The following is a 23,409-nucleotide window of genomic DNA, read 5'->3' on the forward strand; positions in this document are numbered from 1 at the left end:
TGAATTTGTTTTGGAATGCAATTAATGTCATCTATATATTAATACGTGAAGCAAAAACTTTGTATCCCTTTTTACGGAAATTGCGCGGACGGAGGAGTATGACATTTTCCACACTTATAGAGAATATAGAGAAGAAGTGCACAATGCTAATATATTTTTTAAAAGAATGCATGAAAGATACATTAAATCAATAAAGAAAACATTACACACACTACGTACCATGTTTTTGACGCACACACGCATGAATACTTCTTGTCAAACTTTTGTTCTTGACGTCTGTTGTCAAATTGAGAATAGAATATGGTTTGTCTTTGTTAATAGTTTTTATAGTGTAGTCTTGACGAAATTTGTGATTAAAGAAGTATAAAATACAATCATAATAGTGTACAAACTTACAATTCCAATTAATTATAGTCGAATTTCGACTACTGCGGGACCTCTAGTTAAATTTATTACAGATTTAAATTTATTTCGTTTGGTTGGCAATATTTGTAGTGTTTTGATTCAACATCAGGTTCTTCTGCACTTATGCAACTATAAAAAGAGATATTCTTCATTTAATGGCATCAAATTAGAATTCTCTCTTGTGTTGAAGCCGTCGGAATAACAAATTAGACAAGACCAATTCGTCAGAAAAAAAAGGACAAAGATATTTTTTTTACAATATTTGTAACTCAGGTCTGGACAATAGCACAATTCAATCAAAATCACTATACATAATATATTTCCAACGGATTATCGTATTATCTCGTAGGTATTTTCTTCTTTGAAGTGGGTTTCACGACTTTGAATCAAATATGAAATGTTATCGTCAAGTAATTGAAACGTTATCCAAGCTCACTGTTTTTTCCCGATCCGATGATAGGTTTGTTTTATTTATTTATTATAGTTGACCCGGCAGACTTCGTAGTGCCTCAATCGATAAATAAAAGACCGACGGGAGACACATCAAAGGAAAAACAAAGTTGTTAATTTTATTGAATTTCGAGCATTTTCATATTTATGTTTTTTTTTTTTTATTGCTTAGATGGGTGGACGAGCTCACAGCCCACCTGGTGTTAAGTGGTTACTGGACCCCATAGACATCCACAACGTAAATGCGCCACCCACCTTGAGATACAAGTTCTAAGGTCTCAAGTATAGTTACAACGGCTGCCCCACCCTTCAAACCGAAACGCATTACTGCTTCACGGCAGAAATAGGCAGGGTGGTGGTACCCACCCGCGTGGACTCACAAGAGGTCCTACCACCAGTAAAAAAGTAAAGTAAAAAAGTATCTACCTTTTAAACCTTCTCTGGACTTCCACAAATAATTCAAGACCAAAATTAACTAAATCGGTCAAGCCGTTCTCGAGTTTTAGCGAGACTAACGAACAAAAATTCATTTTTATACTACTACTATTATTATATTATATTATATTACATTATTATATTATTTTTACTATCACAACTTGACACATGACTTCCTTGTTTCATTGCCAATGCCTAGTGCAGAATTTAAATAAATACACACCTTGTGTATAATTTTTATGTTAATTAACCTTTGTAAGGAAATGTTTTTAACGTATTGATTTTGATTGCAAATAAAAAATTTGAATACTATTACTGTGAGCTAGAAGTCTGTCTACCTACTCATACAGGATGGGATACCATTGCACAATTGAGACTTCGGCACGTCTTGATGCCACGTTATACCTTCAGCTCCAACTCTGTATTTTATTTTTAACTATGTATTATTTTTGTACTGGTGGTAAGATCTCTTGTGAGTCCGCGCGGGTAGGTACCACCGCCTCGCCTATTTCTGCCGTGCAGCAGTAATGCGTTTCGGTCTGAAGGGTAGAGCAGCCGTTGTAACTATACTGAGATCCTAGAACTTATATCTCAAGGTGGGTGGCGCATTTACGTTGTAGATGCCTATGGGCTCCAGTAAGCACTTAAACACCAGGTGGGCTGTGACCTCGTCCACACCTCTAAGTAATAAAAAAAATTACTGTAAGAAATTAATAAAAACTACCCTCCCTTTTTGTTTTTTCAATAGAATCCCTTGAACAACTTACGCTTACGTTTTTTTTTACGAGGGACAAGAATATAAAAACATATTTCACTCCTTATAATCCCGTAGGGCATGAAATATGTTAGGGACGCTGTATCAGTACGTGTAAGTGCGTATAAGGAACCTAGTTATTTATCGTTTCGCCGACCTAAAGTCATTGCTATGGTACTAAGTTAATACTTGGGAAAAATATTCAGACTACCCTCAACGGGAATGACGTGACGACATGTTATTTTTCAGTTACATTATAGTGTCTTCTGCGGTTTTTGCATGTCGCGCACATAATTGAAGCTACCAGTACAGAAAGGGAACTGTTTACCTCGCTGAGAAATATTTTCAAATCCCTTGTAAGGGATGATGGCATTTCGTTTGGTTTGAGAAACCGCGGAGAGGGGTTGCACCGGTCACCGTCTTCGTCGAACCCGTCGCTTGCGACGAAGGGCTCGACGAGCGAATTAACCCATAGACACAACCCACTGCGTTTCTCGCCGGATCTTCCCAGTGGGTCGCGTTTCCGATCCGGTGGTAGATTCTGCGAAGTAGTGCTCTTGTTAGGGCTAGTGTTAGCCTCGCCCCTCGGTTAGAGGCCCGAGAGCTCACCTACACGTTAGTGCGAAGCAGATATAGCCTCTCAAGGCATTGTTTTTCTAATTAAATACGTACTCAACAAATGTTCACGATTGACTTCCACGGTGAAGGAACAACATCGTATAATAAAAATCAAACCCGCAAAAATTATAATTTGCGTAATTACTGGTGGTCTAGGACCTCTTGTGAGTCCGCGCGGGTAGGTACCACCACACTGACTATTTCTGCCGTGAAGCAGTAGTGCGTTTCGGTCTGAAAGGCAGGACAGCGTTTGTAACTATACTGAGATCTTAGCACTTATATCTCAAGGTGGGTGGCGCATTTACGTTGTAGATGTCTATGGGCTCCAGTAAGCAATTAAACACCAGGTAGGCTGTGAGCTCGTCCACCCATCTAAGCAATAATAAAAAATGTCGATTTCTCTCTTCTTACTAAGGCGCCAGAGTATCTAATAGACTCTGGGAAAGACGAATACGAAGATACTGACAATGAATCTATTCCTAACAGACCTTTTTTTTTTTTTTTAACGCTGGGGAATCCATTTACGGATACCCGGTTCCTAACAGACCTAAAATACTGAAACATACATTAACAAATAACAAAACTATCCAGCGCTTAATAACAGAAATCGAAATAATTACTTCAGTACGCCGCGTAGGGCACCGGTGACCTACATGTCAGTTAACGTGTTAACTAGTGTGTTCGCGGTCTAAAAACGGCGAAAATTCAAAAATAATGAACGCAAAGTTATTTAAAACAGTGACCTGACAACGATATTTCGAATCGTGTGGTATAAAGAGGTTTGTTTGCCTTAGCTACATTATTCTGACTATCGAGAGTGGAAACATGGAATATATTTGAATCAAATAAACATACATCTACCAATAAGCTATGTTTAATGCATTTTTATTGCTAAGAAAATCGGTCAAGCTCACGACCTACCTGGTGTTAAATATTGTCGGAACTCGTCGTCGAGTCCTAAGATGGTCATCGATGCTAATATATTAAAGTTTTTTTCAATTATAACATCTATATATATAAGAATGAATTGCTGTTCGTTAGTCTCGCTAAAACTCGAGAACGGCTGGACCGATTTGGCTAATTTTGGTCTTGAATTATTTGTGGAAGTCCAGAAAAGGTTTAAAGGGTAGATAAATTTGAAAACGCTCGGAATTAAATAAAAATAACAATTTTGTTTTCCTTTTGATGTGTCCCCCGTCGGACTGATTCCTTTTGTTTGTGTTAAGTTTATTTTATACAAAAGCTTAGGTCTTTTATTTATCGATTGAGGCACTACGAAGTCTGCCGGGTCAGCTAGTTTTAAATAAAAGACTCGCGTGTGTAAATGCAAACGCATAAAATACGTTATCCTCGCGTTTTTATCTATCGATTTGAATGTATAGAGACGGGGGCATTGAATGGTAATGAATTCTGAATGCGTGTTGTCCAGTGGAGTTGAGTTTTTCGTTGTAGATTTTTCTACGGTTCGATAAACATAGCGAATGCTTCAAGTATGTTTTCTTTTTATTGCCTTTGTAGGCAGACGATCAAACGGCCCACCTGATGGAAAGTGGTCACCGTCGCTCATGGACATCAGCAGTGCCAGAGGCAGAGCCAAGCCGCTGCCTAAACTTTTTTTTTTTTTAACGCTGGGGAATCCATTTACGGATACCCGGTCGAGAGGGGTAATAGACCGGGCTATGTCAGACTCCGGCGCCTCCAGAGAAGAAGAGGGAGAAGAGGAACACCAAAGTCCTCCTCTTCTTCCACTCCCTACCGGGAGACTACGCCTTGAGAAAGGCGCGCGAGGCGTTGCGCGGCGTCTACCACGCCGGACCCGCCCCGCAAAACCAACTACCGACTAAACCACATCGAGCTAAACCACTCCGACTCCACGAAACCTGTATAACTTAAGTTTAGAATTGAATTTAAATAAGCGTAAACCTAATAAATAGAATTCAAACTATACTTCAGTTAAAAACATCGATTAACTTGACTAAAAAGTAGAACATGCAAAAACAAAATTTATTTAATCAGTGTAATGCATACTTAATGCAACTTACGTTAGAAACAAACAGTGAAGTAAGTGTGCAAAAACTGAAACTAATTATCATGGACTAATAAGTTTGTGTAGGATGTCAAACGGCTAATGCTGATATGTATTAAGTCCTTAAGCCTTTTAGTGCGGAGCTTATTAAGCACATATTTTGCAGAAATTATAAAATATTTTTTGAAAAAAAGCACCTTATGAAATACTTTAACATAAAAAAAAATAAAATCAATGCTAAATTCACAGCAAAATGATGTTTAATGGTTATTTATAAATGTTATTAACTTATTAAAAACATTATATATGCGTGCGCTAAGACACGTCCGTATAGGTCGATACCTAATTTTTATAATCAAACTGCGCAATCGTCGATATTCCGACGCTCCACACTTTATACGCATTCCTAAAGAATCGATCTATCGACGGTTCGCGCTCAAAGGGTTAAAGCAGAAAGTTCGTTTAAACTGAATTTATCCTGCGGCTAATTAACTGTTGAAGTTAAACTTAATTAAAGAAATTTACATTCAGATTCCTCACCTCTTTATTGGTGATGAGAAAGAAAAACATTTTAAATTTTTTATTTATTTGTGAGCTATTAATTAACCATAATGAATATGATCAATATTAGTGCAATACTTTTTGGTTTATGCCCTAATGACCATAAATACAAAGAGATATAGATGAATATAATAATAACCGGTGATTTGGGATCAATGCACGTAAAATCCATATAGTATTTTCTCATCTGGTCTATATAGAATAGAAAGAAGTGTTGTTGTGAATGGATTCTAAAGTTTTGCTAAAAGACCGAGAAAAGCTTCATCGCAATCGCATTGATCTGCTTTTCGGTAAAGTTACGAAACATTCATAGACCAGTTTTCGACAATGCCAATCTAAAAAAATAAAAAAAAAATATAAATAAAAAATAGTCGAATAAAATTACTGCTTACTACTACTGAAGTTATTTTATTACCTACTAGCGACCCGCCCTCGCTTCGCTTCGGAAACATTATATTTTATTATTGGTAGCTGAGTCCCGCGATGTTACTCGCGGTTATTGTCGTACCGCGGGTGAAGCCGCGGGGCGAAGCTAGTCTAAAAAAAGTAGCCCAAGTTACTCCTTATATCATCAGATACCTATCAGTGAAAGTCCCGTCAAAATCGGTCCAGCCGCTCCAGAGATTAGCCGGAACAAACAGACAGACAGACAGATAGACAGACAAAAATTGTAAAAAATGTTATTTTGGTGTATGTACCGTATATACTATATATATTCATATGCATGTAGTAAAAAGAGGCTATTTCAATATTACAAACAGACACTCCAATTTTATTTATATGTATAGATTTACTTATCTGTCTAATGGACAGATGAGAATATATTGAGTATATTGAGTGAGAATTTCGCTGTTCAATGTTCTCTCGACTGTTTCTCAATTCGCTACTTACAGCTTTTATCAATATGAAGTTGACATCGATAATCGTAAGATGTGTTTTGGCATAAGATTATGGCGGCTGCATCTTTCGAGAAACTTCCTCCCGCGTAAAAAATATGTAATGAAATCAAGTTAATTATTTTCCTTCAAGTTTTTTCTAGTGGTATTGTTATAATGAACGTAATGTTGATGAATTTTTGTGTATGGTAACTTCGTCGTCGTCAACAGCGGATTTTTGTATGTAATACGTCACCGGAAGCAGAACGTATTTCGAATATCAGAAAAACAAATAAACACTTTACTTTAGAAATTCTCGATAGAATTTAAAAAAAAAACGATTGAATTCTTCAATTAACTTAGCGTTAATGCGCAATTTAAATTGATTGGCGATCGAAATATTGCACTTAAACGCGGTGAGTTTTGTATGTGTGTATGTATGTGCGTGTTTGTGTGCATGTGTGTGTATCTGTTTTCGCAGTCGTAGGTAAGCATTGCTCGGGCACACGTGTCAATGGCCGGAGTTAAACGTCATTGGCCGGCCGGAGCCATTGTTCCTTGCACCTACTAACTACTACGCCAAATAATAATAATAAAAAAATATGACAAACGAAAAAAAAAGATCTTCCAGTGTGTCGTAGCCTGTTATCGTCCAGATAAATTTTCGTAGATTAGATTTACAAAAAAAAAAGAACAGCAAACGTCCTATGAAATGTTTATGTAAAAACATTTTTAATTATATTATGTATTATTACGAAAGAAATCAAAATTTTTACCTCAAGCACCGGTCACCGTCCTCGCCGAACCCGTCGCATACGACGAAGGACTCGAGTAAATTAACCCATAGGCACAGCTCACTGAGTTTCTCGCTGGATCTTCTCAGTAGTTCACGCTTCCAATCCGGTGGTAGATTCTACGAAGCACTGCTCTTGCTAGGGTCAGTGCTAGCAACACTCCGGCTTGAGCCCCGTGAGCTCACCAACACATCAAGGCGAAGCTGAAATAGCCTTTCAAGGCTATCAGTATAGGTAGGTTTAAAAAAAATTAAATAAAAGGCCTACCTGATGGCGAATTTCGCAATTTTTTTTACTACCCAAGCATGTTTGCAAGTACTAGCAAATTTTAAGATAAAATTTAATATGGAACCGGAATATTTTGAACGTTGTCATCTTCTAAGAAACAATAAAGGCTACTGGACACTGTGTTTGAACTCGAAGAACTAACTGTTCTTCTGATTCACATCTGTATGTGGATTTTATTTTCATTAATCACACACATACATCTTTTTAGCGAGATAAAATATTGTCTAAAATCTTTTCAACACTAGAACTAAACGTAATTTTATTTTTTATATTAAGTAATTAAGTTTTATGTTTAGTTATTATTTAGACATTGAAAAGCTTTCAAATCGTGTCATTAAGACTTAAAACATAAAAATTAAGAACACCCATTAAGATAACATATATTTATTTCACTTAATAAACCCACAAAGTTTCAATCATAACAGAATAATCGAAAGAAAAACCCGAGAGTAACATCGACTGTGAAGATACTTTTTGGCGCACTAATCCGATAAGGAGATCGGATTGCACCAATAAGATACTGTGGGCGTGAATTCAGGGGTTCGCGAACGCCGAATATCGAATTTGCCAGTTCGAAATTTGACGCTGAATCGATTTTTCAATGTTCGACGTTCAGTTTTACACTAGGGAACTATGTTATCAATTCATATCTTATTCCAATTATATTCCTAACAAAAATAGGTCATCTATAATTGAATTGAGTTAAAATTGATCAAATTTTATATACCGAAACAATATATCGTAGATTTAAAGTATTTCTACTATCTTCTTAATGTATTTGAAAACATTTGTATATCGAGATTCTAGAGTTTAACGGTCACATTACATTTGTATTATATATTGTCTGTAGACCAAGAGCATGGATGATAAAATCATTGAAACGCTATCCAATGAAAAACAACGTTCGGATCATTTGAAAATTACAATTTTGTATGTTGAAAAAAAAACGAAAAAAAGATAATTGTAATGAATAACATAATAAAACTTGCAGAACCTATCGTCAAGTGAATAATTTATCTAAATAATAAATGAAAGTTTAAAGTAGGTACATACGTATTGACTTAAATTATACTTTCGTAGTGAGAATAATTTCCCAAATCTCTATTAAAAACTAATACAAATAGTATTTTGAATGAATTAATTCAATTTACAAATTCTCAGTTTCACGATTGAATATTTGATTAAGCAGTAAAGTTATCTTTAATCGTGTCGAAAATACGAGAAGACGAGTAAAATACCATGAAATGAAGTTGATATAGATCGATCCAGCCACGATGGAAGGTCTAGATTAAGACAAGAAACGACTTCATAAGCCGCCGTAATGTGGCGTTTCATAGCGAAATGAGATTCACTTTTGATCGAAATCTTGTTAGCTGATAGCCATGGACGTAATAAAAGACATTTAAGTGCTAGTCATTCTTGAGTATTTTTGGAATAACGACAGTTCTCTCGGAACTATAGCGATACGAACACAACTTATAATAATAGCAAAAGAATTTTCAATTTTTTTTTATTAATGACCAGATTCTGAATTGGTTTAGTAATGAAAAATACACGATAGATAATTTAACGTACAGAATGACAAAAAATATTGGAATAAAAATAACTAAACAAAGGAAGAATAAAAATTTTCAAAGATTCTAGATTTAACTTTTTGTAACAACTTTAGACTTGGCTGGATAGCCGCGGGTAAACGTCTCCTTTGTTATACAGTGATCGAGAAGCCGCCTATTCCATCCCCGTGATATTTGTGAAGTTACGTATCGTGATGCAAGGCTTTATTTATTCCAATAAATCACATCACATCACATCGCGTCATATAAATCACGGCACATCTGGTGTTAATGCTTATCGAATACCATAGACAACATAATCGCCTCACGTACGTTGCCTCGATTAAATTTTCTCACTGTCGAGGTTCGGACGTAGGTTATTGAGTAACAGGTTTCAGTTGGTTCATTTCCAACATACCTGGCTGACTTCCATAGAAGTGTGGAGGGGAAAACTCGGCAATTTCCATCAGAAAAAAATAGGTGGAATGATGGTGGTGGTTGTAATATCAACCTATACTTATAATTTAATTCTGATGCTGACGGTTTCTAAGACTAGAAATAAGTTTTTTTGTTATTGAAGCGTGTTCCATTAGATCATATTACATCAATATCCGTATTAGAGGTTATAAACCGTAATGGAAATAGTAAATTGACCAATCACAATACTCGCAGGCTACCGCGTGCGTGTCTGTAATTGAATGTAGAACTGCCGAGATGCGCATGCTGGAACCATAGATTCGAAGATCTGATGCGTTTGATTGCGTTTCCCTTTTATTAACCGACTTCAAAAAAGGTAGAGGTTCTCAATTCGACTGTATGTTTCGTTATGTTTGTTACATCATAACTTTTGACTGGGCGAATCGATTTTGATGATTATTTTTTTATTAGAAAACTGATGCTTCTCGTGTGGTCCCATTTCAATTTAGTCCATTTCTGATAATGGTATCCATGAGAAAACCATATAAGTCTTAAATTTACATTACAGTACGTGCGCGACAAATAACTCAATATCACGCCAACCGATTTCGATGATTATTGTTTTTAGTGTATATTAATTTGATTTGGAATATCTCTTTTTTTCTATTTGAAGTCAGTTTTTATTAAAGCATGTCTATTTACAATAATTTTTTACTACAAGAACATATCAAATCAAAGTATCGATTTACCAGTCCTTATATTAAATTTTCTTTTAATGAAAATAGGTAGAGCCGTGGTCTTGTCTGTTACTGCCTCGAAGTGATCACGCGTTTCGTTGCGATATCTGCGGGCTCTGGGTATCGCTTAGTGCCAATCGGGCCGTGAGTCCGTGAGTCTGTGAAATAAAAAGGCGGTTTAACCCTTTGACTGCCGTGTAGGTCACTGGTGTCTTACACGGCGCACTGAAGTAATTATGTCGATTTATTTCCGGAATATTCAACAGACAGTCCGAAGATACTGAGAATAAATCTATTTCTAAGAGACCTAAGTGTCTAAAACGTACACTAACAAACAAAAGAAGGCGAAGTTAGACAATCGAGGTGCTTAGTAACAGTAATCAACATAATTACTTCAGTGCGCCGCGTAGGACACCGGTGACCTACACGGCAGTCAACGTGTTAAAAGAAAAGGGCCGACTTAATTGACTCGTATCACAAATTAAGCTCATTTAAAAGGCGGTCTTATTAAAACAATAAGAAGGTCTTATTTATTCTGTCCGCTTACAACAATCACATACACTACTGAATTTATCTAAAGTAATAAGGCTTAAACTAATTTGTAGTGTAAACTTTTTAGTTTGGCGCACGTAAACATCTGTCTATACAAGAAAGTTAACCCCTCTATAATGTTCACGTTGTGGACTACGGTAATACTATAATAGTTTCATTATGTATAACTTGGCTGTGCATTCGTTTACTCATCCCGACATAGTATAAAACAAAGTCGCTTTCTCTGTCCCTGTATCCCTATGTATGCTTAAATCTTTAAAACTACGCAACGGATTTTGATGCGGTTTTTTTTAATAGATAGAGTGATTGAAGAGGAAGTTTTATATGTATAATAACATCCATTAAATAGTGGAGAAATCAATAATAAATTACAGTTTCCGAAGCGAAGAGAGGGCGGATCGCTAGTATACTAATAAAGCAAGATAAACATATATTACAACAAACTATTACAACTCCTAATAAATCGAATATAAATAATAATCGTGTTAATTAGCGTAATGTAATAAATATATGCCGCGAAGAAATCCTGCGCACCGGCTCCAAAAGTCGGACGATTTATCAAACAATTAAGTCTTCGATCCTATGCCTCAAGCTAGACAGTGGCTTTCAAAGTTATGATATCCACGGGGACCACTTAAAATGAGATGGTATTTGTTTTAGCTAAAAAAAACAGAATATTTTTTATTATTATTATACAATAGTAAATTAGACGGTACTTAGCATACTTTTTAAATGTCGACGATAAATGACTTTATGTGTCAGTGACCGCAAAATGTGTGGAGTATTTGAAATCTCGGAGGCTATGTAACATAATTAAAATAAAATCTGAGATTAAACTGGAAAAGTAGTTTTAATTATGTCTACGGCTCGAGAAAATCGAGGAAAATACTGCGCTTCGTTGAACTAAAGAAAGGATTACTGGTGTATTTATTCGGACGGTCACTTTGTGGACCGGTGAGCGATCTAGGTATCCTAAATTGGACTCCTTTGTCCTGATCGCAATCTCCATAAAGCAGCTAAACACCTAGCCGAGATTCTCGAGATTCTCCTTCGCGGGGTCCCGCGAGGTGGATTCGGGTGGCAGTCCTCCCGCCTCCCCACGTAAAGGCGGTTTCCCACCGGAGCTCAGTCTGATGCGAAACACTAATATGTAAAGGATATCTTTAACTCATCACTCGGTCAGAATGAGTTAAAAAATTTAGCGATCTCATAATTTTATGTAAGTTCATTCATTCGTCGCTCTCACATATTTTATTTTTACGCTCCAGAATTAAGTCTGATCATTGAATTATGAATTACGGGTTATATATTCATCGAACTGAGAACTACAAAATCGAGCTCTTCCATGATAATATTGAACGACAAAATATAACTTGTTTACTTTTGCGTTGAAATATGGCCTTCAGAAAATTTGTATTCTCGTCGTGTTCAGCGCGATGTCGACACGAAATAACCTCCTAAGTTATATAAAGAGTTAGGCACCTTATGATTCCGGAACGCAGCCGCGCCGAGGTGAGGCGTTTTATTAATTCTTAAAAACCTCGGAAACACTCTGTCGATAATAATTACTTTGGCGTCTAAGGTGCGATTGAATCATATTGAAAAGTTTTATGAAAAATTACAGGACGTCACGTGATTTATAAATTCTTAGTACTTTGTAACTGTGACTACTATTCTTAAGAATTCGCCAAATATTCGTTAGCTTTACATTTGATAGTACTGATTTGTTACTATGACTACTATTCTTAAGAATACGCCAAGTATTCGTTAGCTCTACATTTAATAGTACTGATTTGTTACTATGACTATTATTCTCAAGAATACGCCAAATATTCGTTAGCTCTAGATTTGATAGTATTGATTTGTTACTATGACTACTATTCTTATAAGAATACGCCAAATATCCGTTAGCTCTACATTTGATAGTACTGATTTATAACTATGACTACTATTCTTAAGAATTCGCCAAATATTCGTTAGCTTTACATTTGATAGTACTGATTTCTTACTATGATTACTATTCTTAAGAACACGCCAAATATTCGTTAGCTCTACATTTGATAGTACTGATTTGTTACTATGACTACTATTCTTAAGAATACGCCAAGTATTCGTTAGCTCTACATTTAATAGTACTGATTTGTTACTATGACTATTATTCTCAAGAATACGCCAAATATTCGTTAGCTCTAGATTTGATAGTATTGATTTGTTACTATGACTACTATTCTTATAAGAATACGCCAAATATCCGTTAGCTCTACATTTGATAGTACTGATTTATAACTATGACTACTATTCTTAAGAATTCGCCAAATATTCGTTAGCTTTACATTTGATAGTACTGATTTCTTACTATGATTACTATTCTTAAGAACACGCCAAATATTCGTTAGCTCTACATTTGATAGTACTGATTTGTTACTATGACTACTATTCTTAAGAATACGCCAAGTATTCGTTAGCTCTACATTTAATAGTACTGATTTGTTACTATGACTATTATTCTCAAGAATACGCCAAATATTCGTTAGCTCTAGATTTGATAGTATTGATTTGTTACTATGACTACTATTCTTATAAGAATACGCCAAATATCCGTTAGCTCTACATTTGATAGTACTGATTTATAACTATGACTACTATTCTTAAGAATTCGCCAAATATTCGTTAGCTTTACATTTGATAGTACTGATTTCTTACTATGATTACTATTCTTAAGAATACGCCAAATATTCGTTAGCTCTACATTTGATAGTACTGATTTGTTACTATGACTACTATTCTTAAGAATACGCCAAATATTTGTTAGCTTTACATTTGATATTAACTGAAACTACTGTTGAATAAAATATTATTCCGATAATAACCACTCAGAGGACTGACTGATAAATAATATTACTAAAAAAATATGATAATATCGTTTTTATTATCATGTCATTTAAGTATTATTGGAGATGCCACGTCATTTTTTTTTATTTTTAATTACATAGATGGGTGGACGAGCTCACAGCCTACTTGGTGTTAAGTAGTAACCGGAGTCCATAGACATCTACAACGTAAATGCGGCCACCGTGAGATATGAGTTCTGAAGTCTCAAAATAGTTACTCACCTTTCAAACCGAAACGAATTACTGCTTCACGGCAGAAATAGGCAGGGTGGTGGTACCTACCGGTGCGGACTCACAAGAGGTCCTACCACCAGTAATAATAATATAATTATATATTAATAATATATTAAATATAATTGTTAATTTTTGAACCAGGTCCACCGTCGAGGAGGGAGAGCGAGTTTAAGAAGCCAGCTCACACTATGGTGGCACCGCAAAATGGTCGCGTTCACCATCGGCCGCACCCTTACAACAAGGTACATAGTCTATAATTACCATACTATATAATAAAATATTGCGATGTTTGTCTATCAAAGTCACGATTGCGGAAGACCCTCGCCGACTGCATCCTTGTAGCAATTGAAGCGAATAAGTACGTATTCAAAATAAATCGCGACTCCCTCCCCCTGGGGTGTTTGCAAATACTAAGACTAGTGGCTAGTAATACCGACTACTGTTTCCTATACATATTTTTTTTTTTTTTAATAAATAAATAAATATTTGCTAACAATCACGCCACGGTAACTGGTCCCGTGGTAAGTTCGTAAAGAACTTGTGTTACAGGTACCAGATAACGGATATAAATGTAAGATTTTTTTATTATACACATACATATATTTAAGATACATCCATAACCCGGGAAAAGACATTTATATTTATCAAACAAATATACTTCCTTGGCGGGATTCGAACCCGCGACCCCCTTGTGTAGTGACCATGTCACTTACCACTACACCAGACGACCGTTGATGTTATGGATGTTGTTGTTTAAGATATTTACTGTTCGGCTATTGTTGTTTTTTTGTGTAACGAAGAAACAAACCTTTGAAGAGCTACTTATAAAGTCTTAGTGTTTCTTTTCCATCTTATAGTAGACTAGCGGCCCGCTCCGGCTTTGCTCGGGTCTTTAACAAAAATTTAAACGATATTTGACGTTGTATTATTTTTTAAATAAAAGAACACTTATTGCGGCATAACTATAATAGTTAGACATATGCTGTCGCGACCCTTTTTGTAAATAATACTGTGTTCTACAAAGTCAATAGTACATTATTTTATTCTATCATCAATAGTTTTCGCAAGGCACTCGATGTAAAGCATATTTTAGGTAATTTTTTACACCTTTGGTTACATTATTGGAGTTTTAGTAAAGATCCCTAATTTTTTTTCAAAAAAAAAAGCCTATGACAATCGGGAATTGTGTAGCTTTCAGTGAAATAATTTTTCAAATCGGTTCAGTAGTTTGGGAGCCTATTCAATACAAACAAACAAACAAACAAATCTTTCCTCTTTATAATATTAGTATAGATTTAAAGTAGTCAAACTCGCCCCGCTTTGCTGGTCGATCTTTGATTTGATTTTGATCAAATCACTACCAAAATTCACAGGGACGTTCGCTAGACTAATCTGAAAATTTCTTGAATATTTCATCGAAATTGGTCCAGCCGTTTCATAGTCTATAGGGAACGTATACACATTGATTTGTATATGTGTAGATTTGAAATATTCTGAGGAATTGTTGCGGTCTAAATTCTACAGAACATATCAGTGGCAAATGCTTAGAGGACCGATGGGTTTTGTGTGTAAAAGAAAAACTCTCATTTAAAAATAAACAAAGAACTTTTCTTTATTAAAATGGTTTATATAAAGCTTGTTCACGTCTTACGCCTTAATATAAAATATTTTCTTTTAAAACTTCAATACTCTAGTGGGATTCTCGGCGGAGTGTAGGTAAAGTGGTTTTCTATAGAAATAGTTATACTAATTTATTGTGAATTGGCCTACTTTAGTTGAAGCGATCAACATAGAATAACGTGTATGGATTCTGCTTAGAATAGCCGTAGAATAGTCTATAGGAAATGGATTGGGAAAATTTGAAATTCAACAAGTACGTTTCAAACTTAAATAGTATTATTAATAATACATCCGCTGTAATAGTATCGGATGATCTATGCTCAGGTTCAAATTTCGAAGCAAATTATTCTTAAGCAAATACAATTGTAGTTTGGCGTGTATACAACAACTTGATCACCATATAGTGATAAGATCTATTAAAAATCTACCTCACAAAATATTTATGAAGTTTATGAAGTCGTCGTGGCCTAACGGATAAGACGTCCGGCGCATTCGTGTTGAGCGATGCACCCGGTGTTCGAATCTCAGACGGGTACCAATTTTTCTAATGAAATACGTACTCAACAAATGTTCACGATTGACTTCCGCGGTGAAGGAATAATATCGTGTAATAAAAATCAAACCCGCAAAATTATAATTTGCGTAATTACTGGTGATAGGACCTCTTGTGAGTCCGCGCGGGTGGGTACCACCACCCTGCCTATTTCTGCCGTGAAGCAGTAATGCGTTTCGGTTTGAAGGGTGGGGCAATCGTTGTGACTATACTCGAGACCTTAGAACTTATATCTCAAGGTGGGTGGCGCATTTACGTTGTGGATGTCTATGAGCTCCAGTAATCACTTAACACCAGGTGGGCTGTGAGCTCGTGCAACCCATCCAAGCAATAAAAAAAAAAATTACATAAATTTGCCTATTTACCAGGAATGTTATGTAGGTGTGTGTATTTCTGCTGTGGAGCAGTTATACGCTCCGGTCTTCGGAATCGGAAAAACACAGACAGAATACAATTAAAACTTAGTGTCCCTAATTTATGTGGCAATAACGTTAAACTCGTATGTGCGCTTAAACCGGTTAAGCGAATTTGTCTACATCAGCTATTTTATTAAAGACATTTTCTTTTTCTCCAATAAAAATTTTATTTTAAATTTTATGCCGCGTTAATTATTTCTTTCGCGAGTATTAATGTCGTTCCTTAATTATCTTTCACAGAACGACGGTTCCAATCCCACTGCACAAGCTCATCGGCCACCACCATTGAGGATACCAAACGGCTTACAAGTAAGTTTCGCAAAATGATTCGGCCTCGAGGCAAACGTTTCTTCCTATTTCGCTTATAAGATAGAACTAGGACTAGAACGGGTAACTAGGACTGACATCATAAATGCTGTGATATTTGTAAAACCAGGTAACCGCCCGCACTAGATTGGTCGTGATGAGAATAACGAATGAAAGGCCAAGAAATAAGGACCGTACGTCGCGCTTCTAGTTAGGCACAGCTTAAGAACACAGAGTATTTTTTTTCTACCTATGCTGATAGCCTTGAGAGGCTATTTCAGCTTCGCCCTAACAGGTAGGTGAGCTCACGGTGCTCAAACCGGAGTGTTGCTAACACTGGCCCTAGCATGTACAGTGCTTCGCAGAATCTACCACCAGATCGGAAACGCGACCCACTGAGAAGATCCGGCGAGAAACTCAGTGGGCTGTGTCTATGGGTTAGTTCGCTCGTCGAGCCCTTCGTCGCAAGCGATGGGTTCGAAGAGAACGGTGACCGGTACTTGTGGTACCTAAAAGCACCGCTAATAGATCGGGAGGATCGGTAGCGTAGATGTAGCTACGTGATTCCCAGAATTATGGATGTTTTGTGGTACTTCGTTGGTTTCTGATAATAAGTTTAGGATTAGATTGTATTGAACGGTATATTGAAAAAACTGACAAGTCTAGTGGGCGTTTTACATTTTTAGGTCAAAGCGTGGGTAACAATAAAAATTAAGTACCTACATAGTAATCGCTACGTATGTACAATTCTATGAAAATCAAGGTTTCACTAACTAAATTTCTTATTAGTACGAAAATTGTTTGTGTAATGCTTGTAATCTCTAATGTTCTCTTAGTTCAAAGAAATAATGTTGCGGTTTTATAGGAGGATGGTTATTACTAATTGCGCTATGCTGGCTCTTTGTAATGTGACTTCATGTCTCATGTCGTGGAATTTATTGCTTCCGACCGTGACTTCAGGCAAAATAAAGAAACAAACTTAAATAAAAACCCAAACATAGCTAGTTAATATTTTCCATGCGATAGCTACTTGTTTAGGCGCTTAACTTTTGTAAGTCGCCTGAAACGTATCGGCTTAAAGACATTCCGTCGTGAATAAATAATTGCTCCCAGTGTGTGTAATTCCTTCAATAAAATTCTATCAAACTAAAAATGTTGTCTTTACTCAGAAAAGTGACTGACTTCATATTCATATGACTTTGTAGTATTGTTCGCTTCTACGAATCTTTGTTAATATAATGTACAGTTCCTTACAAAAACTACACCTTTTGGTCGGGGCGTTTCATAGGAATCTGACTATTCATCCTTGTCGCACGTGTTAATTTATTCATGGTATAGAGCGAGACGATGCGTACACAAATGAATACGCGACGAGAGATTCGACGCATGGGCGCTTTCGATGCGAAACTTTGCTGGCGTGAAGTTGTTAATCATACAACACAGAAAAGCGTAAAATGGCCCTAAAATTTTAATGGAGACTTTTTGCCACCATAATTTTACAGTACTCTAAAGTGCCTTTCTGTTGAGTCTGTGTTTGAAATGAGGAATGGCATGGTGTTATTCTGGTATAATGCTTATGAGAAGCGACGTGACCTCAATGCCTGAGAGATTTGTTGCCATCATTTCGTCTGTAGTAGTGTCTGGTTTTTTACCTATCTTTGTGAGCCCGCTAAGGCTGTTACGATCATCCTGCCTTCTGCCACCCCGCGTTACGATCTAAAGAGCTATAATTCCATTGTACCTGAGACTTATTAATTTACTAATAAAAAAACTAACAGCTAAAACCATGATTTATGAAAAACTGTTATTAAAACGTAAAGTCACTCGGAGATTTTCACAAATAGGTTAAAACCCATATAATTCATAGTACCACATTATGGAAAGTTAATGTTTATAATAAGAATGTAATTTTTTAAATTGGAGTAAAGTGTATTGGGTTGAAGCCGTACAGCTTAATGCTACGGTTGACGCTTACGTTGTCATGTTTATAGGCTCACGTAATCCTTAGTGGTTATCTGATCTAAAGCGAGGGTTGTCAGCTCATCTGCCTGAAAGATAAATTCGTTGAACCACAACAAAGTAACGATTTTTTTCAATCCCCCTTAAATAGCATTGATCGGTATTATTTTCCTGCCATATTGTAATCTATACATATAAAAATGAATTGCTATTCGTTAGTCTCGCTAAAACTCGAGAACGGCTGGACCGATTTGGCTAATTTTGGTCTTGAATTATTTGTGGAAGTCCAGAGAAGGTTTCAAAGCTTAGGTTAAATATGAAAATGCTGGGAATGAAATAAAAATAACAATTTTGTTTTTCCTTTGATGTGTCCACCGTCGGACGTCGGATTCTTTTTGTTTGTTTTAAGTTTATTTTATACAAAAGTTTAGGTCTTTTATTTATCGATTGAGGCATTACGAAGTCTGTCGGGTGAGCTAGTTAATAATAATTATACTGTAATTCTCGTAACCATTGTTTAACCAACACCTTTCATGTATTCTCGGCACAGCAAATGGATCAGTGGATTATCCAGGAGCTATTAGTAGAGCAAGTAGGATTGCGTACAAATTTATATCTTCTCAGAAAGCCGCAGTGTTCCACAGATAGGTACCCTTAGCTAAGACCACTAATAGGGAGAACTGTTTCATGATCAGGGCGAGCAACGCTTTCCATTCCATCTCCCATTACTGCGTCATTGATTTGTTTGATACCACTTGTTGTACTCTCAAGGTTTGAATGGGTTTTACTTTGAACAGTAACCTTGTTCCAATATTTATGACTTTTCATTATACGAGCTGCAATATTTTTCGCCGCCATATATCGACTGTTTAATTTTCATTCTACTGCACTTTGATAATATTAGTTTGACTATTGTTTGGCACACTATATACCTTGTGTAACAATTTAACTTTCTTTTGTTATCTGTGTATCTATTTGTTGATAATTGATTATTAAACACTACTAATTGAATATTTAAATTTAAACTACATAGTTATGTTACTGTAAGTTTTGTAAGAAACACTTCTTATTGAAAAAAAATAAAAACATTGTCATAACCAAATTGTCGTATCGCGATATTAACTATGAAAATGTTTAATTATATTCATCAAATAAATTATGAAAGTTTTGTTATTCCAAAGTTTGTTAGTGTATTTGGTATGGTTGGTAAAGTGTGTTTCGTTAATCGTAAGCACTGAAAACGAACTTGTTTTTATCGTGAAGCAGTAATGCATTTCGGTTTGAAGGACGGGGCAGCCGTTGTAACTATACTGAGACCTTAATACTTATATCTTAAGGTGGGTGGCGTATTTACGTTGTAGATGTCTACGGGCTCCAGTAACCACTTAACACCAGGTGGGCTGTGAGCTGGTCCACCCATCTAAACAAAAAAAAAAACGACTTCGTTCTTCTAATGTTGGTGTTAAAAACCTTATTGTAAAACCTTCTTTTAAATTCTTGAGTGACCATCGCAATGTATGAATAATAAATAGATGAGTATCCTCGCGTATTTTCGGCTTATGATATACGTCGAGTAATATTTTTGCCTGCGTTCCACTACGTTATGCGTGTGTGTGTGTGTGTGTGTGTGTGTGTGTGTGTGTAAAGAAGCATTTTTATTGAAGCCATAAAACGTCGATTTATGAAATTCGTTATGGAAAATTACTTTGTAGGGTCGCGGGACTGCCTGTATGCAAAAAAAAAAGGTTTTTTTGTTGTTGTTTTTTTTGTTGCTTAGATGGGTGGACGAGCTCACAGCCCACCTGGTGTTAAGTGGTTACTGGAGCTCATAGACATCTACAACTTAAATGCGCCACCCACCTTGAGATATAAGTTCTAAGGTCTCAGTATAGTTACAACGGCTTCCCCGCCCTTCAAACCGAAACTCATTACTGTTTCACGGCAGAAATAGGCAGGGCGGTGGTACCTACCCATGCGGACTCACAAGAGGCTATCACAGATTACTGGTGGTTGTTCCTCAGAATCTCTGTAAATATATGGAGATGGTTTATTTTGTAGATTATGAATTTGATTAATTTATTCCATCTTTTTTCAGCCCAACATCGACAGCAGTCAACCGCCAATAGAAAGTATTTTAAAGGTAATCATGATTTTTTGTATCCATTTAAGCCGTTTGGTGTCCAACTTCCGAATCCTACTATAGTTAATTACTTTAATAAATTTAATAAAAATCATTCACACATCCACGGTATTGTTCAGTCTCTGAATTACCTATCTAAATATTTATCAAATATATATTCAAATCAACGATTTCGTGCAACAAACTTTTACGCCTCTATTTTTTTTTTATAGCGCGAATCTATGTCGTAACTGAGTAGTAAAAATAAAATCGCGTGCGATCAGCCCAACCGGATAACTTTTAACAATGATGTGCTTTTGCAGGAAATGAAGTCGATACCAACACCCCTCTCGGTGATAGCGGCGACGCCGAGGAAAGAAGCCGAAAACAAATTCATTTTTAACCCTCACACGAATAAGGTAAGATAATTTTCGTACAGATTTTACAATCCGGTTTTAGAACTTAGAATCGTCTGTCTGCCCTAATAATGTTTTTGGAAGTCAATATATATACGTATTTACTGAGCTCTACGAGAGAAATTATATAATTATACGTCTATCAACAACCTGCCTACAAAGAATATTGCGGTATTTTGGTCATGTTGCACGCAGGGATACCGGCAATTTCGAACGCCTTGTGGTGACCGGTAAAATCGAGGGAAAAAGGCCTAGGGGTAGAGGTCCCAAACGATGGTCGGACCAAATAGCGGAGGAACTGAAAATACCTGTCAGCGACGCACTCCAACAAGCTACAGAACGGGATCGATGGAGACAGCTAGTTGACGGAATTAAACGGAGTCACGATCCTCAGCAATGAGGAACAGATTGAAGAGAGAGAGAGAGATGAGAGAAGCCTTAGATCGTGTTCAGTGGCGTGCTATTGAAGAGGCCTATGTCGAACAGTGGATTGCTATAAGCTAATTATGACGAATTTATTATGTACGTGCATTATTTTTTACAAGTAAGATTAGGGTTGCGATTTTTTTTAAAACATCCCATAATAGGTTCCATAATACATTCTTCGAGCTTCTTCGGACACATCATGCGGTCTCTCAGACATGAATTAGAGAAGCTTATAATTTCGGGTCGCATAGAGGGCAAACGCGCCGTGGACAGAACACCAGCCAGATGGTCAGATCTGGTAAACGAAGCACTTGGTAGTCTGTACCATGCGGTCCTTGTCATCCATGATCGAACAGTGTGGAGGATAGTCACATGTGGTCGCGATCCTCAGCAGTGAGTGAACGATTTAGAAAAGAACTAGAAGAGTAATACATATATTGAAGTATAAATCATATTAGGGTTGAACAAAACTGTTTTGTAATTATTTGGGGAACCCGGAGACTTTCATTCCCAGGTGGTCTATGGTGAAGACACTTATGTACTTCGCATTGGACAACGAGTAAGAGATTCGAATGCAACTGGGAATAGGACTTCAAATCTCAAGGTCGAAGTGGAATCTGCGTCTTTAGTTCTGGAAATCAAGATTTAATTGATTTTTTGTGGTTCACAACAAAAAGTGTACAAGCAAAAAGTCAATTAGCAATTAATTAATTTTCAAATTGGCATTTGTAGCGAACTTTGTTTTAAAGTGAATAAAACAGTAGTTCGAATCCAGTTGCGAACCTATGACGTCTTCATTGAGGAGATATGCGTAGTAATATCGCCGGACTAAGTGCGTATTCTGGACTAGCGACCCGCTCTCGCTTTGCTTCGGAAACATTAAATTTTATTATTGATAGCTGTAATCCGCGATATTACCCGCGGTTATTGTCGTACCGCGGGTAACGCTGTGGGGCGAAGCTAGTCGTGGGGTAAAGCCTAAGTTACTCCTTATATCATCAGCTACCTATCAGTGAAAGTCTCGTCAATATCGGTCCAGCTGCTCCAGAGATTAGCCGGAACAAACAAACAGACAGACAGACAAAAAATGTAAAAAATGTTATTTTTGTGTATGTACCGTGTGCATGTAGTAAAAAGCGGTTATTTCAATATTACCAACAGACACTCCAATTTTATTTATATGTATAGATTCGTAATTATGTAGCGCTGCGAGAAATTGTATTTTTGCGATTCAAAGCGGAACGAATAATTGCTTTACTGCCGGATGGTCTTTTTAATTATAATTCAAAACTAACTCATGCGTATACTATACTTCACTTTGAACGCAATGGAAACTGAACTGTCATTATCGAGCTATTTATTATATCAATTAAATGCCAATGCCCTAGAATTTAAGTGTTGTGCCTAGGAATAGTACCGCCAAAAAATAAGTATTTAGCTCATACAAATTTAAATTCTCCTTCGACAGGTCCAAGAGAATCCCGTGCAGGAAATCAAAACACCCCTAACAAAACCTGGTAAGTGTTTTCATTTTGTTTTTACACATCACGAAATGCTTTTCGAATTTTCTAGATGCGAGAAAGGACTTTAAAGTTGCATTACAAAAATGTTATTTTCGGATTTCGCTGTGGGGGAAAGAGACAGAAAAAATAGTAGCTTTAAGTATTATGCTGTCTTCGCTCATGATTTATTTTTTATCGAAAAAAAATCGGAAACCTTTTATTAACAGTCGTGAAATGAGATTTTTTGTGTACTATATTTTTTTTTGGTGCCTCATATATTTTTTTTAGGTTAACTTGAGACCTATTAAAATTAAAAAGTAGAATGATAGCGAATGTATGGAGTAAATTTTATCATAAAGACTATCGAAACTGCTCGGAAAACCCTGTTTGGAAATTACCAAATCATTTCAAATTAGAGAAACAGGTAAATTGTCTTATTTCTTACTTGAGTTTTAATGATACTGGTTCACGTGATTTTGTTATTTACAGCATTGATAGTTAT

The 23,409-nt window shown here is 36.3% G+C and overlaps 1 protein-coding gene across 7 annotated transcripts in view; it reads left to right on the top strand.

Annotated features, from left to right (window-relative positions):
• LOC119629496 (AF4/FMR2 family member 3) overlaps nucleotides 1-23,409 on the top strand; it is a 317,469-nt gene that overhangs the window by 234,390 nt on the left and 59,670 nt on the right. For all 7 annotated transcript variants that reach the window (XM_062672111.1, XM_062672112.1, XM_038015465.1 and 4 more), the window contains 5 exons: nucleotides 13,732-13,832; nucleotides 16,420-16,488; nucleotides 20,540-20,584; nucleotides 20,887-20,982; nucleotides 22,874-22,922. In XM_062672111.1, coding sequence (XP_062528095.1) covers nucleotides 13,732-13,832; nucleotides 16,420-16,488; nucleotides 20,540-20,584; nucleotides 20,887-20,982; nucleotides 22,874-22,922 — 360 coding nt within the window. The remainder of the gene's footprint in view (nucleotides 1-13,731; nucleotides 13,833-16,419; nucleotides 16,489-20,539; nucleotides 20,585-20,886; nucleotides 20,983-22,873; nucleotides 22,923-23,409) is intronic.

Source organism: Bombyx mori, chromosome 14, assembly GCF_030269925.1.
Source record: "Bombyx mori chromosome 14, ASM3026992v2".
In the NCBI taxonomy this organism is placed as follows: domain Eukaryota; kingdom Metazoa; phylum Arthropoda; class Insecta; order Lepidoptera; family Bombycidae; genus Bombyx; species Bombyx mori.